Consider the following 20,844-nt stretch of genomic DNA (forward strand, 5'->3'; position numbering starts at 1 on the left):
TGTAAGAGAAAAGGAAGTAAAGGGTTAGACAGTTTTGTTGGTAAATTTCTATTTTTTTTCTCTTCATTTTCAAAGTTTAACAAAAAATACAGACGAATTGTATAACTTCGATAGGCCATCTGAAAATAATATGAATTTATAGAAAATTATGTCAAATAGGGTGCAAAAGAGGCGGCTGGTGCCTTAAAATTCTAGAGTAGAGACCTCGAAGACGAAGAAGACGACGGATGTAAGTCGCTTCCAACCAGTCCTATTGAAAATGTATGGGGGAGGCCTATGTTTAGCAGTAGACGACTTGTAGTTGAAATGTTGATGATGAAGATATGAAATATGTTGTCTATTTTGTTAAAGAAATAACCGATTTAAAACATTAATACAATTATCCATTAATATACAAGTTTGAGAGGAAGTGTATTTCTAAAAACTGTATTAGTTTTGTCGTTAGTCAAAAGATGGCGCTAATATCAAATTATATGGAAGAAAAATACGTGCATGAATAAATACTCTGTTGCTATATTAATATGTGTTATTATAGAACTGTAATAATACGACTGTGAAATATAATTTGTTTAAAATTATTTTGTTTTATTTTCCCATCATTTATATTATTTGAGAATAATTTTATTAATTCTTAAAAAAATCATGTGTAATTTATGCTAGTTTCAAATTGCGTGAATAAATAGATGTTCTCTGTTATCGTAAGCTTAAAAGGACTTCGACCTGCCGTGATTCGTAGGTCGATGCCCTCCCGCCGAATCTAAACTGGGTTTTTACTCCGTGTGTATTATGGTAATAAAATGTTTACAAATGTTATTAATACGAAGCCGATTATTTTGTAACGAAATTAATGAAAGAAATCTTAAGAAGTATTTTAGGATACAGGATCGATGGTAGCTTCCTTTAATGAATTTGAAGATGCCTTGGTTACAACTGTGTCTATAGGACATAACAATTTATATTAAAAGAAACTTCTCCGTGCCATTTGTGCCCTATACTATCTGATGTAATCTAAAAAAGGACAAATAAAACTACAAGAAGTATATATTACGCATTTAATGCCACCCTGCACCACTCTCTCTGGACGCGCGGTCGTGAGGAGGGCGCAGAACAGTCATGTACCGCACGGTAACCGCACAAACAAACCGATCACATAAAACATATCGCAAAACGCTAACAATTAGGCTCCCTAATTATCACAATTGGCACCTAATAATGTCTAACAAAAAAGAGATATTTCATACAATAATTTAATATCATCAATAGATACGAGCAAAGAAATAATTTACAACAGCCGGGCGCTGCGACAGCGCCCAAGGGAATTACAAAAATATAGTCCTCAAAACACTTTCTTCAATATATTCTTCAGGCTTTTCTTCTTTTTGCCGCCGGTCTCGTTCTCCGGCTGCCCGTTCTGAGAGAGCTCGGTCGACTCCGACCACAGGCTGCCGGTGGGGGATACCGAGGCGGCCTTCTTGCCCACTTTCCCGTTGAACATCGGCTCCAAAGTCCTCAGAACAGGACTTGGGGTGCTCCGCGCGCTCTGTCTGCTCAGAGTCCTCAAGAACGCGGGCGAAGACAGACGTCTCGTCTTCATTGTCTTCGACTTCAAATTATTAAAGAACGACCCGTTTGTCTTCGGCGACTCCTTCTTAGCTGGAACTTCGTCGGGGAACTCTCTCGGTTCGGGGACCGGCGCGAAGTATTCGCCCTCGTCCAACGGTATCGGGTTCTCTTGGAGCTTTCTGATGCTGTCTTGTCGGACGCAGTTCACACTGGCGTCGTACTCGAGGCTTCGATGTATCACCGAAGTCTTTCTCCTTCTGTTCTTTCTCGCCACTTGCCACTCACCGGTATCCAGTTCCCTCTCCATTTCCTCGGTCGATTGCCTCTCTATTTGGAATGCTTCTTCGCTCGGTCTGCGCTTCTTAGCGGAAGGTGTTGCGTGACCACTGACACCTTCTACCGATTTCCTTCTGAACCTGTCCTGCTTCTTCTTAACCTTCTTCGTTACAGGAACCATAACGATTTGCTCGGTCTTTCTTCTTTTTGATACATAATAGAACGCTACTGTAAGTATTATGCTCTGGAAGAGTATGAATTTTAAGACTGTCATATTGCCAAACCAGCTGTTCCTCTCCTGCATTAAGATATTCAAGGCGGATGCCATCTGAGTGAGTTGCTCTTGAAGATTCGTCAGCTGCTCCAGGTACTTTTGTTCTCTTTCGTTGCTCTTCCGTCGCTCCTCGGACAGCTGGACCATCGTCTTCTCGAATGATTTCTGCATTTCCTCAACTTGCTTCTTGTACCTCCTGCTTAATTCTTCTAGATATTGACCAGACAAGGACATGTTTCGTTCTAAAGTCTGAAAAGGAGAAAAGATCTATTTTTAAAACAAAGCAAAGTATTACAAAAAGGCTTTTTATCGAGTTAGTTTTATAATATTAGTTGTTTTTTTTTTAATTTTTTTAATTACAATTTGGAAATTCCTTCGTGACACATTAACTTTAAAGCTTCAGTTCTTGAACAGAATCTAACATATTCAATTCAAAAATGTTATTAATACCATTGCATTTGAATATTGCTGTGTAGTAACACAGCAATATTCAAATTACAATCGAAGTGTAACATCGGAAAATAATTTTAGAAATCTTATATAGATAAATATTCATACAAACCTTTACTCTGTTAGACAGTCTCAGGAAAACAGACTCCTTCTGTAATGTTGCTTGCGCCTGATTTTGATTGTGAGAAGGTTGCGATCCTGGCGGCGCCGGATCCACGGCCATCTGATCCAGGTCCGAAATAAAGCTGTCACTCTCTATCATTATAATTTGATCGTTCATGTCATCAGTTAGCATACCTTCCTTTGGTTTATCGTTTAAAATTTCTGACTTCCCATTCTTGGCATCCGTCTTCACTTCTTTGACCTCGTTTTCGAGTTCTGAATCCACAATTTTATCAGTTTCCGGTGTTGGCTCCTCTTGCGGCTCTGGTATAGTTATTTCTTCCACCACCGACTGCTGCTCGTCTTTTTTTACATCGACTTCCTCCTTATCGTCTTTCAGTAATTCTATGGTAACACTGTTTTCATTTATTTGTTCTGTAGGTGCTGGTGGCTCTTTTAACTCTGTTTCATTTATCTTTTCGTCAACGCTGTCACCGTTTTTCATTGGAATCAGTTTAACGTCGAGGTCCGAATTGTTTTCGGTGTTTAGTTTTTGGGACGACTCGTCTAATGTAATGTTTTTGGTGACGTTTTGTTCCGCCTCGAAGCTCGTGTTGAGTACGACCTTCTTCTCCTTTATCGCGAGCATATTGCACAACGCGGCCAAGTATTTCTGTGGAAACAGAGCGTTCATGTAGGCGACGCGCTCGTCGCTAAATTCGATTGTCTTTGTACTTTTAAAATCTAAACCGAAAGGCTGGCATATTCCCGTGCACTTCAACGTTTCGCGTAGAAACACTTGACGCACTAAGTTTGTTAGTTTGTCGGAGCTACAGCTGAGCAGCTCGTACACTTCGCTATAAAGCGATTCACTACAATTATCACATACAATAATATGGCTGGGCGAGCAACACTTTTTGAACGTTTCGTCCACTGACGTGTCGTTGCTCTCGTTAGATATATTTTTAGGAACTTCTGTCTTCACTAACGCCTGAGCTGCTTTCTTCATAATAGACATGACTGCGTCTCTCGCAGATCCGAAAAGGTTTTTCGACGGCTCCGTTTCTGCCGCCGGTATGTCAGGAACATCGATGATCTCGTCATCTTCGTCTTCATCAATGTGAGCGGTGTGCTGGGAGCTCTCCTTCTCCAACACCTCGAATTCTGACGTCCCATATACTTTGAATAGCGAGATAGGACAGTAATGTTCAGAGCCGTGATGAGACAGCATCTCGACTTTGATAAATTTCCCAAACAAATGTGGATAGAGATCGAAGCTTTGTACGTCCCTCATGTCCTGGGCGGTGAACTGGCCGACGCTGGCCCACTCCCGGGTCGGGAAGCGGTCGCTAAAGTACACGGCGATGTCTTTGGGTGTGGAGGAGAACAGTTCGAAGTTGGCGATCTCTATTTTCTGCGCTTGGACCGCTTCGCACAGCTCCACCACGAACCAGATGCGACTGTTGCATCTGTTGAGCATATATTCATCCCTGTTCGGAGATAGTATGGAGCTGGCTGAGCCTGCCTCGGGGTTCACGGCCACCACCTTGGCCCCGCAAGCGAGCGAAGCGTAATTTTTTGAGCGAAGCTTTGTGCTTTTATTACTAAAATTTGTATTGCTATGACTAGGTTGACTCGAGTGGTTAAGAACGGTGTCTTTTTTTTCAGCTTCTGCCAATTGCTTTTGTGCCCACTCTGAGAACGAAGGGATGTCTTCCTGCGGCGTTTCCGGTTTCACTGGAATGTTATCTTCTCTTCTGTCCTCCGGTTGAGATTCTTTTTCGATTTCTGGTAAAGGTGTAGTGGTCCGGAACGCTTCTTCTGTTTGTCTCGTTTCGTGCATTGGTTTTGCTTTTACAATGAGTAGTGGTTCGGTTGACTCCTTGTCCGCAGCTGACTCATCTGATTTTTGTTTTTCTGCCTCTGCATTGTCGGCATCTCCAATGATGAACCTTTTCGTATCGTTATGTTCTTCGGAGTCATTGACAAACAATAGCTCGTCTGCGGTCTTTAAATCCAATTTTGCGTTATCCCCTAAAGAGATGAGTATTGGAGGCTGGCCCGTGTCAGGTAACCTGAAACAAGAAAGACAGTAATCGGTTATCTTTACTTAAAATCCTTTCAGTTCTTTTAAACTTTGTTACTGAAGGTTGGCTGGTAGTCCCGATTATAATTTTTTCTTTGACTAAGGCCAGTCCGACTAGTTGTTAATCAGACTTTCCGACCTCCACTGAATATTTTTGGATTCTATTTCACTTTTCCGGAAGAACTAAATTATCTTTTTGATTGATAGAAATGTATATAGCATGTTCCAGCGAATATGACCGAGAATTCTCAACAGTAGGAACACGTTCAATCTAAACAATGAGAACATTTTCATGAAATTCTGCTTGCACAATTGAAATGGACTTAATGCGTATGTATTAAATATTAAATTGCACGAAGCATTCAGTCGACGTGTTAGAGACACGTGACTATTACGTTTCACGACGTCAATAACATTTTATACGTACGAGTAATAATCGATCTTGATTATATTGCTTACTATAATTTTTGCAGTCTTTCTAGTAAGACGTACTTCGTCCTTTTTCAAATATTTGTAATTTTTTTTATTACTAGAAACCGAATCGAGATGACTAAAACAATGGTATTGGATGTCGTTTTGTAATATAAATTTGCCAAATACGAGGAGTTACGTTGCATTAGATTCCAAGTTTCACTTGCCTAATAATTTTGTTGTTTGTGGCGTCCTCAAACTTATATCTCATAATATCAAATATAATACCTCAAAATAATAAAAGTGTGATGGACACTTATTATAAATACGTTAAAAAAATTCCCTTTCTAAGTAGTTACACTTTCATGGAACACCTCTATACTATAAAATGGCGCAATTTAGTGTACTGTCCTATATAGAGAATTAGTTGTCACAGAGTCATTACTTTTGCACCACCTGTTATGACATCTTACTTTCATCATCAATTTAGCCACAGTCCACTGTTAGACCTAAACCTCTTTTATATACGTACAATAGGACTTTCAACGACCTTAATCAGGTCGTCTGACCACCTTATAGATAAACGTCTTACGCTTCGCTTGCGTGTCTGAATTTTCCAATACAGGTCCTTAAGGCCTAATGGCCATCCTTTCTGCGCGCTATTCGGCCTAGCTATTGCCACTGGAACTTGCAAATCCGGTAGGCGATATCAGTTGCTTTCGTTCTTCTATAGATCATCATTTCTAATTCGTCCTCTTAGACACTTAATTTTAATTCTTTATTTGATTCAAAGAAACACAAATCTGTATATTTCAATGTTTACGACGATGTGAGTAAGCGAACATCACAAACATTATAGTTAGATATACATTGACAATTGTTAAGGAACACAACGTGATTTCGACGTACATTACTGTACAATATATTTCAATGTAAAGCAGTCGTTGGCAATTGAGACAATGAGTGCGGAATTGCTGTAGTACTCGGGAAGATATGCATCGTCATTACATCGTGGGTACGTAATATGTTCAACAACTTTCTCATCGGCCCACCACCCTTTATGGGATGCCTTTCAACAACTGCTTGTAACTAATATAACATGTTTAAAATTGCAATAAATTATATAATCACTAAAATATACAGCAATAACTATAAAAAAGATTACATTTTTTTCAAGCTTTCTGTGAAAAGATTTACTAATGCTTTATATAGTGTCTTGGAAGAATATGTTGCCAATGCTACCATAAAATCAAACAAATCAAGTAACATAATTAAAGAAAAATAATTAATATCATTCAAGTGAGGTCATTTATAGAAAACAATTTTATCATGTATGTTTCTAGCATAGGTATTCTATGCTAGAAACTTAGCCTATTGGCATTTACAACTTCACCGTGTTTGACCTGTTTATAGCACAGGAGTCGCCTTGAGAAAGTTTTCACAAGCCATACACCTATACGCATTTAAAACGTCTGTAAAAAGGTATTACTTTATATTTTTTAACCTTTAACTTGGCAGATTTTTTTAAATATTGCATTAATATTTTTACCACTTGAGTTTTAAGACACAAGGATGCCAGCAGAAAAAACTGAACAAGCGTTCGAAAATTAAAAAATTACCTAAACATTCACATACAAATGATTACTTTGCGTTCAAAATTGATGCCACTATTTTTTTTAATTCTGACGTATTTCTACAGATACATTATCAAGAAAAGGGTTAAAAATAATTCCTGTCAGTTATTTCGATTAAATTTTGAAACACATACGAAATGATATTATTTTTTTAAAATAAAGAGACCCAAATAATTCATCAATAAGCATCTGGTAGTTCCTCCTTCCCCTTGTTAAAGTAGCAAGATCTGTGAGCTCCCTCGGGTGCTTCAGAATTGAAAACCGTATGTTTATTGACATTGATTACGGAATTCAAGAATTTCAAAACACAAAATAACATTTTTTTTATTTCGACCACCAGTTTTGTTCATGTTTAGTTAAAAAGACAACACACACACACATATATATATATATATATATAACAAATAAATCATTTAATATTTATTTAAAGCGGTTGTGACCGTCGATGTACACACACACAGAAAGATTATTAACATAAAAACATACCCAAATATAACTTTTCTTTACATTAAGATATACAGATAAACAAGTGGGTATATTGACTTTGTGCCGTTTTAAAAATACCCGCATCAATTAGCTTGCGACACGATCTTTACATATTTCTTCTTTTTTATTTGAATAAGTTTAAAAATAATCAGAGAATGGTATATAACTTTTACGTTATCAAAAAATCTAAATAAAATTGTACTTTTAGTACTCTATTATTAACCCTTAATAGCCTGATTTACGAAAGTGATTTTTTTTTATATTACTGTGTTTGCTTGGGGGTCTAAATGAAGGGAAAAATAGATTTTTTTTTTAATTTCGTTGGAAAGAATATTATACAACAGTAAAATTCGTACAGCCAACCCGTAAAAAAAAATAATAGTAATGTGAACATTCGGTTTAAAAGATTGGTATCAAAATTGAAACTCTGGGCTATTAAGGGTTAAGAAATTATTTTTGTTTACTATTAACGATACGTTATAATATATTCAAAATATATACTATTTTTCACTTTAAATCATTTACAGTACAATTTGATACAAACTAGAATCAGATTGAACTCCACTACAGTGGCAACTTTCAACACGAAGCTGCGAGAGATCCAAACGGATCTTGTTGTGAGATCAATCCAAAAGATACTTAGTTTTATTTTTTGCTTTTACAAATTACCTTATAGCACAGTTCCCGAGCTAAATTACCAATTTTACACCCTAACACGGTTTTTCGGTTTGATTGTACTTAAATGTTTGATAACTAGCGATGAGAGCCGAAGTGATAGGTAATGTTTTAATTGACTACGTTGTTTGTTTGTATAGGCAAAAAAACTAGGTTCAGGTTACAGGGGTAAAAGTTTTAAAGGAGTCAATGTATAGCACATTCGTCAGCAAAAAGTTTTAAAACTTCACACCTATTTTCAAGCGCATAAAAAGCAGTGTTTCCTAATATTAAACAAATTATCCGTATGTGGTACCCACGCTTCACAGGCGGGTAATTCAGAAATGAACACAATTATAATCCTTTCACTACGGAACCATTTAATTGCAATGCAAATTTCGGTGCTTGAATAAAAAAACAAAAACAGAATTCTTATTTACTGTATGTTTGGTTGGTGTTGTATGTTTGGTCTGTCGTTAACAGTTCTGATTTCTTCCTAAAACCTATCATTAGAGTTTCTGTAAACAGGTCTTTATTAACATTGAAAATTATGAATGTTATAAAAAAGGACAGTATGTATTCTATGGTGGGGCATGGCAAAAAAAAGGTTGGGAAACACTAATATAAAATGATTACTCTGAAATATGTTACATTAATTTATTTTTTCAATTGGGATGCGACTGTCCAATAAGTTCCACAGTACCAAGTTTACAGGGATAGATAGTAAAAAAATATTCGAATTTAGAAAACGCTTTATGTATATATTATCTTTACTTTACTTGGTTAAGGTGTAATTGACAGCAGATGAACTATACATTCGCCCCTTTATCACATTCCACGCCATGCGGGGCGTATACGACCCCCGCTGCACTTTCAGTTCAGGCCATTTGCAGTTCTCATTGAAAAACAAATGATTCTTAAACAAATGAATTGTAGTCTCGAATATAGATAACTTCACATCGCGTACGTGCATACGGGATACATATTAAACTTTATAATTTTTCCCCCTAATTATAGCATTACAGTATTGAACAAGTGTAAAGCATACGTCTTGAACGACTTTTTTTAATTTTTAAAGTGTGGGTCGTATACGCCCCACGCGGCCTGAATGGGAAACCTTCAAAAATTGCCGCGGCACGGAACGCTTTAAAGGTTTTACACTTATAACAAATCACCCTGTACAAAGATTAGTCTAGTAACAAAATCAACGAGTTGTAACAGCAGATCTTTTAAAATTCCCTATTCGTATGAAAACTCTTACAAAGGTATTAGATATCAGGGCGTGGCGGTATTTCTGGTACGCGGGTCTACATCGTAATGGTACGCGACGTTGTTGTTCGGAAACCGTACCGCATTCCGGACCTCCCAGAGTACTATTAGATACCAAAAGTAATAAAACATTATTAACGCGGTGAAGCCAGTCCTGCGTGTATCGGGCTGGCGCTACCACGACAGTTTCACAACTTAACAGCTCGTTAAGGACCGAGCGGTTGTTGTTCCGACAACAATAATCTCCGGTTTCAACACCGGAGCACAGGGAATGTAATACGAAACTTATTAAGCGATAAAATTATATCAAGTCTTATTGTTAATAGGAATTCGCCGCGCTCACCCACTGTGAGCATTAGTTGGTGCAGTGATTAAATATTATGGTTTATAGTCGAAGGTTTCAGCTTCGATTACAGACAGGACGTAGAATAAGTTTATTATAACCGTTGCTTTCAAAACGGGGTGGAGAAAGAAATATTGATTTAATTATCCAAACATATAACTTCGGAAATAAAACCCTATTCAAAATTTGTCCACCTTTTATCAATAGAATAAGTTTTAATCATTAAATTAAATTTACAGATTAATTTCATGTAATCATGTAGCCCAGCGATAGACTGAGTCTTGGGATAGTAGGTCGCAGGTTTGTTTCCTAGGATGTAAACTTGTATATTACACACTTTATACGTTATATATATATATATATATAGGGTTGCCACCGTTTAAAAGTTTCCAGATGATGGGCAGCAGTGTCTTCTGAATACCATAATACCACATAGATATTTTTGGGGGAAGCCTATATCTTGCAGTAAGCGTCTTTCAACTGAATAGAGAATCACGTTAAGAAAATAACAAATTTCAGGTTGTTTGGTAATACAAATAAAATCTTTAAAAGCAGTTAATGTATAGCTGCACTTGTCAGCAAAAATCTTTAAAGATTTTACACCTATTTCCAACCACTCTAAATATATAATATAGTGATCACTCTAAATAATATGTTGCATTAATTTGCTTTTTGTAATGGAATGCGGCTTATTAACAAGTCAGTACAAAGTAGTAGTACAGATAGTAAACAACAATTAAAGAAAATATATTGTAATTTATTTATTTATAATGCAATTATGTATTTATAATGTAATTATTTATTATATCTGTAATTATTAATATTTGGATAGGGTGTACTAATAAATTAACAATAAATGATTTATAAGTAAGAAAAGGACCAATATTTAACCACTTCCGCACATGCAGTGGTAGTCGTGCAACAAAGTGCACCGCCCGCCATCCCGCTGACAAATGCGCATGCGGCAAACAATGCGAATCACACAACCGCCACCGCCAAATCACTCAACACGTGTTTCACCCCTCCACGGGGCATCTTCAGGAGTTATGTTACACCGATTAGTGCCAAACACAGAGTGCTCTGTGCGGAAGTGGCTAAATATTGGTCGCTTTCTTACTTAAAATGGACTTCTGCAAGGTAACGCCTGATTGCGTTAAATAAATGATTTATAAATTCACCTCTTCAACGCTTTTACGTGTATAACCAATAAAAGTCTAAATTTAATAAAAATCAGCTTTTAACTGCTATTTGAGCGATTTCGTATTAGATTTATTGCCATAAAAAATCCACGATGGGCAACATTGGTCGACCAATTGGTATACGGAGCGAGATTACTAAAGGTTTGCGATAACTATTCCGCGAGTGGGCGGCTTGATTGCAGGCAATTGGTACGGGACATACACACTGGTACACGGGAGCAAATATTCACAAATCACCTGCCCACGGATCCACGTGGCAACTCGTACGTTTACTTATATTGCTATTTATTTATTTTTATTTTATTTAACAGTTTATTGTACACAATAAAAACACTAAAGTAACAATACAAATATAACTGACACAACAGGCACTACTTATTTCTAACCAGAAATTTCTTCCAGTAGGCCTACGGAAGGAGATTCATAAAAAGTAAGGCAGACACGTGCACAATAATTAAATTGAAATATTTACAATAGATACGACTTTTGACCATAATTACATACTTAACATGAACATAAATGTATACTTACATATTATATACTTACATAAATAAGCATAATAAATAATATATATACATAATATAAGCATAAATACATATATAACATATATAACTAAAAATATTATATTTACTAGACAACTATTGTTTAGAGTTCCACACACGGAAATGCCTTCTAGCTTTACTTGTCTACTTATCTCTGTAAGAGTTATGTGCATTCTTTGATTTGAGATACGGGTATCATAGCATATATAAAGAACATCAGAGCACCTCATTTGTAACGTCTTCTACGTCACAGGAATTAGACCACGCCCTGCTCTTACCACCATAAGGCAATGGAGGATTCAGGTTGATTCACTCCTCTTCTGACAGATAGACATAGATAAGATAATTCTGGTAATTCTCCTCGAGTTTTTTTTTTTTTGGTAACGAATAAGGAGCTCCAACTCTACAAAGTACGATAGTATATGAAGCCGTTTCCGTAGATTTGACAAAAGGCATTAAAAAGATAGTAAAGGTTTTAGCTGTCCGGCATAACCTTTTGATTATTCTCACAACAGGAGTTTGTCCTGTGCTGGATTTCCCTATCCCTGTGACTCGAAAAAAATCTAAGCGTGTTATTTTTTTAAGATTATCGATTTCAGTTTCCACAAACATTTGAAAACGTTACATTAGAGTTTAAGAATATTTTTTTTTCCATAATTAATTCAGTGATTCATAAACCTTTTTTCCTTTCCTACTTCTTCCTTCCTTATTATAGAAATATATCTATTTATAAATACACAGATATTTTTCTATTAAATCATGACAGGGGCGTAGCAATTACGTAGTCGTTACGTACAATCTACGTCGTCGCTTATCTGAACTATATAAAAATACATTATGACATTGGATCACGTTATTTCAATACAAACAGATTACTATGTTTATAATAATTTAGATAGCAGAGCGATAAGCCGTGGTACTGTTCACATCTATTGTTGGTGATTTACATAAAATATTGTTATTCCAACTCTCTAACTGTTCGCCTATAACGGTAATCGATTTTACGATCACATGCCTCACGAGCGACATTTATGTTTTCCGATCCTTTGGGCTTCACCATTAGGCATCGTAAACCGGCTTTAATGTTGGACTAATCACGGATGGACGCAAACATAACTGAGCAGAAATGGTCACAGGCATCCGCTCGAGGACGACATCTAAGTAAGACAGTAATCTTAAGGATTAAAGATGAACGGTGATTGCTGGAGTACGTCATCAGTAAGAAAAGGACCAATATTTAGCCACTTCCGCACATGCAGTGGTAGTCGTGCAATAAAGTACACCGCCCGCCAGCTCGCTGATAAATGCGTATGCGGCAAACAATGCGAATCACACAACCGCCACCGCTAAATTACTTAACACGTGTTTCACCCCTCCACGGGGCATCTTCAGGAGTTATGTTACATCGATTAGTGCCAAACACAGAGTACGTCATCATCATCAAGTCTGCTGATTGACGTCTACCGCATGACTATGTCATCCGTCCACCTTGTGGCCCGAACAGTCGTCATTGCACGAGTAATATGCCACGCCCACTGCCATTTAAAACGAACAATTCGTCGAGGTATGTCGGTGACCTTGAGTATGTAATTCTATATAATGCTTACATGTAGAATATCTTGGTGAGTCCTTGGTGGCCACCGTAGGAGAGCAGTTGGCACACCAGCAGAGCCGCCAGCAGCGCCCGCGGCGGCGACATCGTCACCACGCCGCCGCCGCATTGGCCACGTCCCAGAGCACCTATCACGACAACACCGCCAGTACCCGCTCAGTACACGTGCATTTGACACTATCCGAACGCGCGCCAAATTTCCGCTTGATATTTCAAACACTGCGAGTATCCGAACGGAAATGTCAAAGAGCGGGAAAATCACTGACAGTTCTAAACGCGCAAAATGATTGTTCTTTCTTAAAGTTGTTCTGTTGAATTACATTAAAAAATTTTAGTACCAGTTGCGAACTTTTTTCCTTGTTTGTTATTCGAATATCTAAACGATGAAATAAATTACAATAGTTATTTTTTAATAGCAAGTATATAATGATCAATGAGAAATATATCATAATCACAAGGGCGGGACCATTGAAAAAAACAACTGCGACTTACAATCGTAGGTCAACATTATATAAGTAAATCTTTGCGCTATATATTAATTTTGAAATTGAAATTTGGCGTGGGACCACATCGGTTTACAAATATCGTTACTAGGTCCTCTTTAAGCGTCGTCCCCATCATAGGAAACAAACAAAATATTCTAATTCAGCGCCAAAATACCAAAAAATATTTAAAAATTGAACGTATAAAAAGAAATTCCAATCCATTTTCAATTTATATTTTTTTTTGTGCCAGTGATTATATTTAAAGACTTCTGTGTGGTATGGTGTTTTATTTTCTATTTATTATTGGATAATGTGTTTTATAACGTCAAAGTTAAAAGAATAAATTAATAAAAAAGATAACATTCATTTATTCAAAATTAGAACTTTTTACAGAACTCTTATTGATTGTTATCTTATTTTTTTAATACATTTTATTTTTGACTACTAAACTACTAGTAAAGCTGTATATGTAACCAATGCCCTTGTATATAATCTGTATTATTTAATAGTGGGTGCAAACAATAGTACGACGGATGTTAATGGAGACGTCATTGCGCAGCATAGATTCCATTTATCAATTGCTGGACGCGTTTCGGTACGCGCAATTTGTCATTGTCGCACCAATTACAGTTCGTGACAACACGGACCCGCGGATCGGTACGACACGATGTCGCCGCGTACCTAGCTTGTTACCACTACAGCACTGGCTAATTAGTGTTGCCATCTACAACAGTTAAACAACACCCGCTGATATATTAAACTTGAAAACTGTATGTAAACCAGTTTTTATAACAACACTGACACCTCACATTTTATTTCCTTGTGTAGCTGTGCCCACGACTCCTTCCAAATGTAACTTAATAAAAAAATTGTTTATACAGTTTTTTTTTCTACAAGAATTTTTATAAAATAAAAGGCAAAGTAGCTTTTATTACAACAGCTTCATACCTATGTAACTCGTCAAAATATGTCCAGATATTTAAAAAAAGCCGGAACAAATAGACAAAAATTTAAAGATGTAATTTCGGTATATGTGTTCTATACTATATATAGTCATATGCATGTGACTGATGAAACAGAGTGACTGTTTTTATTTAATTTTATTTATTTGTGTAGATAATATATACATATATATATATATATATATATATATATATAGATGTAAGTAATGTGTGTACTTGTATGTACATACACCCTAAACTGCCCTCTCCTTATTGGTCCTCCTCTCCTATATAAAGGTTGTCTAGGAGAAATCTTCTCGAGCTATCAGAATGCTCTTATAAAAATTGTTTCTCTTTTTTTAGTTATTATCTATAGCGTACAAAATGTGTAAATAAATAAATAATTTATATATTATTTTTCCACTCCGTAGCCAAAATGTAATTTTGGTTATCTTGTCTATCTATGTAATTCATAATATAAAATTGTGTTTGTAAAATCTTGAACATATTAAGACACTACATTTATATACTGATTGAAACCGCAATACCACACATTGGGAAAGAACTTTAAGTGCACGGTACAGCGGTTTCGGTCGAACTATAATTCTGATGACGGGGTAAGGTATAAAACTGATACAAATATATATATATATATAAAAACTAATGCTATAGTAACATCTCGTAATCATTTTTTCTATCTTAATTTTTAGAAGCAAAAATAAACCTCCTAACGCTATACGTACAAAATCAATTCAATTGGTGAAAAATTATTATTTTAATTGAATAATAAACCGCATCAAATATAACATTAACGTAACGGGAAATTTCAAAAAAGGAAATAAATGTAAACAGATACACAAATTGCAAGTTTTACATAAATTTCCGGTTTGGCTACATTTTTTCGCGACCTCGCAACAATCGGTTACAAATAACGTTACCTAATTACGGATAAATGCTTAGTGACGCTGTAAAAAACAATTAATCGAGTTATTTTTAACGATTTACTGCTATTCGGGGCTGCGTGCAGCTATTGAGGCGTGAGTCGGAGGCTCGGAGTCGATCCGACATAGCGATCTTATTGCATAGCTGGAACAATTAGTGATGTAACCGTTTAAAACGGCATTCACGCGTCGAAATAATCGTTAATTATGTAACGAGAATTTTAAAAATTAGTACGCTCAAAACGCGGGAATTTATCTATAAATAGACGCGTATTTTATTGAATTTAATATATATATTTTTTAATAGGCCTCCGCTATTGAGACCTCTCCTTCCACCCCTATTTTGTTGGGAAGAGGGTTTTTATTTCGTCTCGTCTTCCATAGTTCACAATATCTTTTTTTTCTTCCTTCTATCATTCCATAATTCTATCTTCCTTTCTCAATCATTCCATTCCTTTCATCCATCCTCAAACACTTCAGTTGTATTTTCTGTTGCAGTATCACTTAATATAATATTACATTAATCTAATTAAGACAATTTTATTTATTTTTACGTAACATATACAGGGTGTATGTGTGTCAAACAGCGGCAGTCAGGCCATAGAGGAATAAAAAGATCGTAGGTCGTAAATTCGTTTTCCAGGTTCCAGTCTTATACAAGTTTCTAGAGGATGAGCAGCATCGTCTTCTATCTCGTCCACTAGAGTGGCTATTACGGTATATCATCCCATGGATATGTTGGAGGGCTATGCCCAGCGGTGGGCGTATATGTGCTAAAACGACGACACACAGGATGATTGGTTACAGATCAAAGAGAAAGTTTTCGCCCCTTTTAACCTTGTACAATCTGTAACAAAACACCCTGTACAATTAAAATGAATCGACTTTCGTATCGCAAAGCACAAAATTCGAAAAAAGCTCAAATTTTCGTTGCAGCATGAAGGTAGGTTATAAAAAAAAAATCTATAAATTGCAAGCAAATAGTACGAACAATATTTTACTTTTCCTATACAAACAACAAGATACAATTGAAGCTCTCCCTGAACCAAAAACAACAAGGAAAGCTATGTATTACTATCCACATCCTTAAAACAAGTATGAACACTACGGACGGTACGTACAAACTAAATACATATGAAGGAGATATATACAAAGTATCCGCTTAAGGTCGACGTGTGGTTAAACAGATATCATCAAAAGGTCATAATATCGTAGAAATCAGAATTAAATACGCATACATGATGATTGAATATAGATGTAGATCCTTTAAAACAGTGATTCCTAAAGTGGTTTATATCGACCCCTAGGGGTCTATGACAACCTGCAAGGGGTCTACGTCAGCAAAAAAAAATTTGGGGGTCCACGATAGTGAATCTCAACACATACACTGATAGTACCTATTTGCTTACATCATACTATCTTATAATATCAAAACATTTACATTATTTATAAAAGCACCCATAAAGTAAAAAAATATTAATATGTTACGTATATTTTACATAACAGATACAAAATTTTATTTTGAGTAGTTTTAATTTAAATTCAATTAATAAATGTATAAATTAACATGTGTTTTTACTTTAAGTTTTTAACACTAAACTTCACTACAGTTAGAAATTTACAGGAAATCAATATCATGTAAATAGGGGGTCTATCCAACACGGAAAAACATGGCAAGGGGTCTACGACATAAAAAAGTTTGGAGAACTCTGCTTTAAAAGGTTTAATAGAAGACTGGGGCTTGTGGTCATAAGTCATGAGTTCGGATACAACCTTATATAATTCTCACTATGTACAAACATAATATAGGATTACCACTGCTCACATACAAGTTCAGAGAATGGACAGTAGCGTCCTCTGTACCATAACACCACACTGGGATCACGAACCTGCTTGACAAGCGTGGTGTTTTTGGTACATCCCCCTCATAAATATCTTTGAGAGAGTCCAGGTGAGGTAATCATATTAAGATAATAATAAATATCAGGGTGTTATTTTATAGGTACAAAAGATTTAAAGGCACGAATGTAATTGCACATTAGTAAGTAAAAAGCTTTACACCTATTTACAATCAACCTGTATACACTGGGTTGGGTTGACTGGTAAACAATGCCTATAAGGCTTTAAGTGCGCCATTAAACAAATTGTAAAAATTATTAATAAATAAATAAATGTTGACCATGAAATATGTAAGATTAACTTATTTTTTTTTTTCAAATGGAATGCGATAAACCAATAACTTCTGGCAGTAAAAAGTCTGCAGAGCTAGATTGTAAACAATAATTAATTTTAATATATAGTTATGCTAATTTTAAAAATATTTTTTCTTACTACATTATCATTACGTCATCAATTATTTCCGAAACCATTGATTTTTGTACAGGGCGTACCATACATTAATTGATAGAGTATGAGCTATACGGTCACCATTTAAAGCATGGTTGCACAGACTTATTAAAACTAGGGGCCACTCAGGCAAATCATGTACAGATGGCGGGCCGGACGCCAGAAGTATAGGTAATTAAATTTTTTTGGTTTTATTCTGGAATAGAATTCAATATTTTTCTAATGTACGGGAGGATTATTTTTGCTGTCGGCGGGCCACCAGTATTCGACCGGCAGGCCCCGGTCTGTGCATCCATGATTTAAAGCTATTATACACATAATCTTCCACCCTGTATATATATATATAATAATGGTTAACGATAATAATAACATTGTCCGCAAAAACGGTATATTTATAAATAGTTTACGGTTTTCCTCTTGATGGTCATTGTTAATCAGAAACAAGCGAGGAATGCGACGTTAGCCGGCAAAAGAATCAAACATAACACGGCAGCGAAACATACACGCGAATCGATTATCTTCCATTTCCATCGTTGTAACAATTTAAAGTTTTGTTTTTCTATTTGTATCAAAAGGAGATATTTTTAGAAAGCCTTTCAAATCTAATAACGGTTTAAGAAATTTACAACCTGTATTATACGAAGCATTATTAAAATTAGGCTGATTTTATATATTCGATCAAAAATCAAATAATTTTTGCAATTCATGGCAAAAGTCTGACCCATAATTGTTATAAGATAAAATATACATTTATTTAGTAAGAAAAGGTCCAATATTTAGCCACTTTCGCACATGCAGTGGTAGTCGTGCAATAAAGTGCACCGCCCGCCAGGCCCCTGATAATTGCGCATGCGGCAAACAATGCGAATTACACAACTGCCACCGTCAAATCACTCAACACGTGTTTCACCCCTACACGGGGCATCTTCAGGAGTTATGTTACACCGATTAGTGCCAAACACAGAGTATAGGTGCACTTTGTGCTACTTTGCATTTATCAGCGGGCTGGCGGACGGTGCACTTTGTTGCACGACTACCACTGTATGTGCGGAAGTGGCTAAATATTGGTCCTTTTCTTACTTAGGATGAACTTCCGCAAGGTAACGCCTGATTCCATTAAATACATTTATTTAGTTAAAAAAACAAAAAAAAAATAATGGAATGTAAATATAATAAAAATAATACAGTTAAAAAGTCTGATGCACCTGCTCCATGAAGATGTGAACAATGTTCACAATACTATTTATTTACTTTATTGGAGATAGAAAGTAACAAAAGGCAGTAAGAAAGTACAAACTTGGAAGCTTAGAAATATAAAATTAGTTACAGTTGTTACCTTGTAACTATCTCACTGAGAACAAAAACATTATAAGTAGAGAATGAAGAATGACATATATTTGTGAGCAATGAAGAGAGCCATGTACGAAGCTTCGCTGCGACATCGATTCAAAAATGAAATCAGCAGAAAACAAAGATCACCTAGTTTTAAGAATTGCTCGTCTGAAATCGCAATTGGCAGGGGATATTGCAACCAATGACCGTTGGGGTAGAAAGGTTTTCAAGTGGCGTATATAAGCTGGTAGACCACAGGTGGATGGATGATATAAAGGTCGCGAGATGATGAATGCGGACAGCGTAATAACACCATCGCGTCGATCCTCGTGGAAGATCTATGCTTTGGAGTACGCGTCTGTCGGTTAATGAAAAATATTGTTTTATTTAATAAAAAAAAAATAATGATTATTTATGAAGTTCCCTCGTGTGTGAGTAGACATAAGAGAAAACTATATGGTTTATTAGAACGAAAGAAAAAAAAAAACCAATACTGATCGAAGTCAGATGTTTTTATTTATTATTGAATTATATTTATAATATGTATTAAACCATATTTATTATAAGTATATATGTTATATACGTATGTATGTATGTCTATCTATTTTTTGTACACGTAAACGACCCTTTATTAGTACTTTTACCTTTTCCATACTATGGTTGTCTGTAAGTATGTATGTATGTATGTTGCCTTGTGTGATAAGACAGCTTATTGTACTTTTGTGTATATTATTGTAAAACTTATTAAATGTATTTTAACGTGTACAATAGAGAATACTAAATAAATAAATAAAAAAAGGTTGAGAAGCGCTGTTCTAGAGACTCGTATTATAAACTTAGTCACATTATTAGAAGGTAAGCATCTGTGTACATGTTATACCGGTGAAGTGGGATCACATCTTTTAGGTTTCTAGTTCAAATTTCCTATTACATTTATTATTAATTATTAGAATATTTGATATAGCCGCCTTACCGTTCATCGCTTAAGACAATATGGCGCATGTCATTAATTCTCTCATAAGATATAACTAGTCCAATAATGTTTTCTCGTAACTATCTGGCTCAAACATAAACATTGGCACCAGACTGCCTTGCATAGACACACTAGTATGTAACAAAATTACATATTAAATAATAATACTGTGATCAAAAAGTAAACTCAATTTGTTTCACCAGCTAAGTAACTGTAAAGAAGTCTAGACTAAACGACTTAATATAGGAAATAGAATTTATTGCGATATATATATGTTCGTTATTGATGCCCATGTATCTCGAGGTAAGTTAGACCGGCAATTTACATTAGCATGTACTTTAAGTTATTACTCCAACCATCTAATTGTCGGATAAGATTAGGTGAAAATTCTATATTTAACTTTTTCATAACATTGAAAACAAGACAATAAGAGTAATAACAGAAGAATGTTTTTAAACGGTTTTATTTAGTTCGACCCGTACGGAATTTATTTGGATCAAAATTAGAAATTGAAATTTAAGCACCTTCCCGTTGTCAAATTAATATAAAATTTGGTACACACATTTAATTTAGATGACAATACAATATAATAAAATCAATCTAATATATAAAATTCTTGTGTCACGGTGTTCGAAATTGAACTCCTCCGAAACGGCTTGACCGATTTTTACCTAATTTTACATGCGTATTCAGTATGTCTGAGAATTGGTACTATCTATTTTCCATACCCCTAAGTGATAAGGGTGGTCCACCCCTAAATTTTATTTTTAATTTTTTAGACAATTTTTTTGGTTTTTATTTTATTATGATACAGCATATAAAAATACATACAAACCTAAATTTTCACCCCTCTACGATCAACCCTTATCTTACATTTGTTAATTAAAAACTTTATTTTTTTTTGCAAAACAACGTTTGCGGGATC

At 35.5% G+C, this 20,844-nt stretch overlaps 1 protein-coding gene across 3 annotated transcripts in view; it reads right to left on the bottom strand.

The window, feature by feature from the left end:
* Positions 1-1,233: 1,233 nt before the first annotated feature.
* The window catches only part of LOC137921926 (SUN domain-containing ossification factor), a 133,498-nt gene continuing 113,887 nt past the window's right edge, over positions 1,234-20,844 (bottom strand). For 2 of the 3 annotated variants that reach the window (XM_068764724.1, XM_068764725.1), the window contains exons 2-4: positions 12,897-13,209; positions 2,676-4,740; positions 1,234-2,362 (exon numbers count right to left, since the gene is read on the bottom strand). In XM_068764724.1, the coding sequence (XP_068620825.1) occupies positions 1,337-2,362; positions 2,676-4,740; positions 12,897-12,988 (3,183 nt within the window). In that variant the 5' untranslated portion in view covers positions 12,989-13,209 and the 3' untranslated portion in view covers positions 1,234-1,336. The remainder of the gene's footprint in view (positions 2,363-2,675; positions 4,741-12,896; positions 13,210-20,844) is intronic. The other variant, XM_068764722.1, reaches the window with a different exon arrangement.

This window comes from Battus philenor, unplaced genomic scaffold, assembly GCF_028537555.1.
Source record: "Battus philenor isolate CCGP_79_NKW_IND1 unplaced genomic scaffold, ilBatPhil1.0.hap1 SCAF_2, whole genome shotgun sequence".
In the NCBI taxonomy this organism is placed as follows: domain Eukaryota; kingdom Metazoa; phylum Arthropoda; class Insecta; order Lepidoptera; family Papilionidae; genus Battus; species Battus philenor.